The sequence below is a fragment of the Myotis davidii genome, unplaced genomic scaffold, assembly GCF_000327345.1.
Source record: "Myotis davidii unplaced genomic scaffold, ASM32734v1 scaffold120, whole genome shotgun sequence".
NCBI lineage: Eukaryota > Metazoa > Chordata > Mammalia > Chiroptera > Vespertilionidae > Myotis > Myotis davidii.
This window is the reverse complement of record NW_006294778.1, coordinates 5,717,527-5,723,337: the sequence shown is the minus strand read 5'-3', so window position 1 is coordinate 5,723,337 and position 5,811 is coordinate 5,717,527. Positions and strand designations below refer to the sequence as shown.

General features: G+C 43.3%; 1 protein-coding gene across 1 annotated transcript in view; it reads left to right on the top strand.

Moving 5' to 3' along the window:
- The window catches only part of MYBPC1 (myosin binding protein C, slow type), a gene marked incomplete at its 5' end in the record, with an annotated part of 79,924 nt that overhangs the window by 62,789 nt on the left and 11,324 nt on the right, over positions 1-5,811 (top strand). The window contains 2 exons of the mRNA XM_015567582.1: positions 2,103-2,298; positions 2,986-3,125. Coding sequence (XP_015423068.1) covers positions 2,103-2,298; positions 2,986-3,125 — 336 coding nt within the window. The remainder of the gene's footprint in view (positions 1-2,102; positions 2,299-2,985; positions 3,126-5,811) is intronic.

Sequence of the window (5,811 nt, the reverse complement as noted above, 5' to 3'; positions counted from 1 at the left end):
TGAGAGAGAAACATCGATCAGCTGCCTCCTGCACACACCCTACTGGGGATGTGCCCACAACCAAGACACATGCCCTTGACCGGAATCGAACCTGGGACCCTTGAGTCCGCAGGCTGACGCCCTATCCACTGAGCCAAACCGGTTAGGGCTCTTCCAGCTCTTTGGGCAGGGGTTTGATGTGTGTCTTTCACATTCCTTATCAATAAGCCACACTAGGAGCTGGAGGAAGGCCATGCCTCACCTGACTGAATGAATGTTTGGTTCCCACCTTCAGGGTGAGCCTGGGAGCTCAGGAATCCTAGGAAGTTTCTTTGTCATATAAACTGAAATTCATGTCCATGAGTGAGATTATAATTTTTCAAAGTCTTCTTTTTTAAAATTGATTTATTTCAGAAAGGAAGGTAGAAGGAGACAGAAAAAAAAAAACACGTCAATGATGAGAGAGAACCATTGATTGGCTGCATGTCCTTTCTCTCTCTCTCTCTCTCCCCCTCTCACACACACGCACTGCACCATCACACCCTTACTTATTTAACACCCTTTTTTTTTTTTTGCCTCTGTTTAGTGGAACTTTCTGTGATGGAGGAAATGTTTATATATGTGCTCTCCAACACAGTAACCAGCAGTCAAATGTGGCTGTTGAACACTTGAAATGTGCAACTAGGAACTAGTGTGAATTTTCAATTTTTTTAAATTATAACTAATTTCAGTTTAACCAGCCACATGTTGCTCTTATATCAGACAGCATGGCCTTAGAATCTAGGTCCCTGTGTTTATTGATTTTTCACAGAGAGGAAGGGAGAGGGATAGAGAGTTGGAAACTTCAATGAGAGAGGAACATTGATCAGCTGCCTCCTGTACTCCTCCTACTGGGGATGTGCCCGCAACCAACGTATATGCCCTTAGTTGGAATCGAACCTGGGGCCTTTCAGCCCACAGGCTGACGCCCTATCCACTGAGCCAAACCGGTTAGGGCTCTTCCAGCTCTTTGGGCAGGGGTTTGATGTGTGTCTTTCACATTCCTTATCAATAAGCCACACTAGGAGCTGGAGGAAGGCCATGCCTCACCTGACTGAATGAATGTTTGGTTCCCACCTTCAGGGTGAGCCGGGGAGCTCAGGAATCCTAGGAAGTTTCTTTGTCATATAAACTGAAATTCATGTCCATGAGTGAGATTATAATTTTTCAAAGTCTTCTTTTTTAAAATTGATTTATTTCAGAAAGGAAGGTAGAAGGAGACAGAAAAAAAAAAACACGTCAATGATGAGAGAGAACCATTGATTGGCTGCATGTCCTTCCCCTGGGGATCGAGCCCGAAACCCAGGCATGTGAAACACTGACTGGGAATCAGACTGCAGCCTCCCAGTTCATAGGTCAACATTCAACTACTGAGCCACTCTGGCTGGGCACAAAGTCTGCTTTGAGAGAATAGTTTCAGCAGCTTTACAAAAAAGCGAATTATAGACAAGTCTGAAATGAGCTGGAATAAAAGGTGGAATAATAATCATTCACATTTAGATGATATTAATAAAACACTTATGTAGTGTACAGAAGCTTTCAAAGAACTTATCTTTATAACCCCCCTGTGAGGCAGTACTGTCCTTATTTTACAAATTGGGAAACTGAGGCACAGAGAGTTCAAGTAACTTGCCCAAGGAAACAAAGCTATTCAGTGGTGGAATCAGAATCCAAATATAGATTCCAAGGCCCCAGAGCCCATGCTCTTGACCCATATGCTGTGCTCTGCAGGCTTTGGCGCTAGTGAGACCAGCCTGTAAAATCTGGTTCTAATGCTTCCTTAGCTGCAAGGCCTTGGGCAAGTCATTTAACTCCTTATCCAAAAAATGAGGATAATGATACTATCTTGATGTGAAGATTACAGGAAATAATAAACTTCATGTACCTAATATAGTGCCTTGTACGCAGAATATAACTAAGGCAGCGAGAATTACTGTTGCTGCTATAGTCGCCCACCACCAGGCTCTTTGCCAATTTTGCCTTGAACAGAGCAAGATGCTGCCATTTTTTTGTAATAGTAGAAAAAAAAATCTTGAGACAATCTGATTTCCCTCCCTCTCTACTTTCTCTGTCTTCCTTTTTAGGGAAAACCAAGACCAGAATTAACTTGGAAGAAAGATGGTGCCGAAATTGATAAGAATCAAATCAACATTCGCAACTCTGAGACTGACACGATCATATTTATCAGAAAAGCGGAGAGGAGCCACTCAGGGAAATACGATCTGGAAGTCAAAGTGGAGAAATTCGTGGAAAACGCATCGATCGACATCCAGATCGTGGGTAGGTTTGGAAGAAGGAACCAGAATGTCCTGTCAACTGGTATTTGGATTACTTGTCCTTGTCATTAAGGCTAAAGCAACAATTTGTGTGAGGCTGGCTCTACATAAAATTCTTTATTAAAAATTTCTTAACGTAAATTAGTAAGGTGTGTTAGCATTTTAGAACAATTTTTCACTAAAAGGACTAATCATGGGGGACAGGGCATCTATATTAAAGAAAAGTAATGGATATACTTATTAGTGAAAAACATCTGTATTGCTTTACAATTCAGTCCTCTCTTACTCTGTTTCTCAACTCTTCAACAATAGAACTACAACACGTGTTGAATTCTTGCATAGAAAACCTTGTAGATTCTGGACACAGCCAATATCAGCTTACATTTCCAATTAGGCAGCCTAGCCTTGTGATTCAATGCCAGTAGGCTGCCCTGGAGGGGTAGTTAATACGGTCTGAGATTTCATTTTAATTTTCTTTTCAAAATCCTTTTTCCCCTCAGGAAGATGAAAATCAAGAGTTTCCCGATAAGCTTAGCTAGAGTGCATTCCACTTCTCTGAAGTTTAAGAATGGTACAAGAAATGTGGGTAGAGATGCAGGGAGGGAGGGACGTTTTGAAATACTCTCCTGAAACAATGCGTAGGTTGGGAGGGAAAGTGACCTTCCAGTGATGCTGTGAATTAATCCTGTAGACCGTCCGGGTCCACCCCAACTTGTGAAGATTGAGGACGTCTGGGGAGAGAATGTTGCCCTATCATGGACACCACCAAAGGATGATGGAAATGCGGCCATTACAGGGTACACGATCCAGAAGGCTGACAAGAAGAGCATGGTAAGGCCTGGCTTTCTCTGATTCAGCAGCAGCAAAATCACATTTCACCAGAAGTAAAGGGGGAAATAGGAGGTCCTCTCTCATGAGGAACCCATGGGGCTATGGAGAGATGAGCTGACTTAAGAGTCAGGCTTGAATCCCAGCATTGCCTCTTAAGACCACGTACACATAGACATCATTTTGATCTCCATCTTCCCTGTCTATCACATAGGTTCATGAATACTTACTTTGCTTGGTTATCATGAAGCTAAAATAATAAATAATAATAATAATAATCTATACTAATAAAAGGGTAACATGCTAATTAGATCAGACATCCATCTGGACATCCTTCCAGACAAAGCCACGGTGGTGGGGGCCGAGGCAGAGGTGGTTAGGGGCGATCAGGCCAGCAGGGGAGGGGTTAGGGGTGATCAGTTCCTGGCGAGAGGGGGAGAGGGGAGGGCAGTTGAGGGCTACCAGGCTGGAAGGGGGGCAGTAAGGAGCGATCAGGCAGGCAGGCAGGTAAGCGGTTAGGAGTCAGCAGTCCAGATTGCGAGAGAGATGTCTAACTGCGGGATCGGGCCTAAAACAGTAGTCGGATACCCCGCAAGGGATCCCAGATTGGAGAGGGTGCAGGCCAGGCTGAGGGACCCTCCCCCCCCCCCCCCATGCACGAATTTCATGCACCGGGCCTCTAGTAATATATAATAAAAAATACCTGGCCTGTGGGGATGGGGCCAAAACCAGCTCTCTGACATCCCCCAAGGGGTTCTGGATTGTGAGAGGGCAGTTCTCAGGTGACGCACCCTGGAACCGGGCTCACTCCTCTCTGGCTCCAGGCGCGTCACCCGAGAACCGCCGCTGCCAAGTGACCACAGCTGGCAGTTCCTGCATTGAGCATCTGCCTCATGGTGGTCAGTGTGCATCATAGCTACTGGCCAGTCAGCCGGTCACTTAGGCTTTTATATATATATAGATTTGTTCAATAAATATTTACTCATTCTGGATTCTGACTCAGATTTACACCCATGAAACTCTTTCTCCTTGTAAAATAAATGTTGAATAGCATGGTTTCTAGTTAGAAAAGAAAGACTCTAAAGGGAACAGCATGCACAAAGGTCCTGAGGAAGGAAAGAGCTTAGGGTGCTCAAGAAGAAACCCAACCCTGCCAGTATGGCTCAGTGGTTGAGAATCAACCTATGAACCAGGAAGTCACAGTTGGATTCCCGGTCAGGGCACATGCCCAGGTTGTGGGCTAGATCCCCATTTGGGGGCATGCAGGAAGCAGCCAATCAATGATTCTCTCTCATCATTGATGTTTTTCTCTCTCTCTCTCCCTCTCCCTTCCTCTCTGAAATCAATAAAAACATATTTAAAAACAAGAAGAAACTCAGTTGGAGTATGAATTACTACTACCCATATTTTATAGATGAGGAAACTGAGGCTCAGAAAGTATAAATGACTTGCTTGAAATCACTAGATTTTAAATGTTAGAGTGTCGGTCTTCCTGAATCTGACTCCATCCACTACAACCTGCCTGGTGAATGAAGGATTAAATGAAAGTTTGGACATACAATGGCATAGAGCTATTTTTCACTCTCATAGGAAGAGTAAAGCATCATACTGAAAGATATTAAAATAATATTTTATTGAATTTATTGGGATGACATTGGTTGATAAAATTGTATAGGTTTCAGGTGGACAATTCTATAATACATCATCTGTATATTGTATTGTGTGTTCGACACCCAAAGTCAAGTCTCCTTCCATCACCATTTATCCCCCCCTTTACCATCTTCTACCTCCTCCCACCCCCCAATAAGAAGTCTTTAAACATTTACACCAGTAGATAGCAGTAAGAACATAGCTTATGAAATTACATAGGGTTAATAGAACAAGGGAGGGGAGTTGGGAAGGGCCATTTAATTAATAGGAATGGACTTCAAGCCCCACCTTTTCACAAACTATTTCTAGCATGTCTTCCCCCCGCCCCTCTCCCCCATAGGTGTTATGTGACAAAATGTGTCATTTAAAGCAACATCTTTTAGCTAAACATAGGCAGTATGAGAGCTGTATCAATGGATGACTTTGAAAGGGAAGTACTACATGTCTTGAATTTCCTTAACACTGAGGGCTCTCCTCTGGACTGTGGCTTAGAGACTGGCAGTGAATCCAGAGGTACCACGTTTCCTTCAGGTGGTACCTCCATCCTCATCAGACTTGCTCAATATTTGTTTTCTTAGATACATAGTCAAGTTTAGATGAGCCAGTACTTTCCTGATGCTTCATATGTCTCAGGTCTGCCTAGTGACAGGGGATGGTCCCTAACCCCTACACCCCTGTGTTTCTGTTGCATTTCAGCAGGGGCGGACCTATGGACCCCAAGATGCTCACTCTGCCCAGTGCACTTCCCAGAGATCACTGCACCATTGCCTTGTTGTGGCTACAAATACTATTCTTCACTTAAATTGCTATAGTCTTTCATACCTTCCATAAACATTGTTTTCATTATCTGTGCCAACATACAAGGGTAGGCAAAAGTAAATTTACAGTTGTGATTACATGGAACACAAAGTTTATTCTTGTGTTGTTTATTAATTATTGTATTATCTTTCATAGGAATAACTAAATCTACTTTTGCCCACCTGTGTATTTATTCAGTCATTTACTATGGGTTGAGCACACTTCTAGCCGCTGGAGAAAA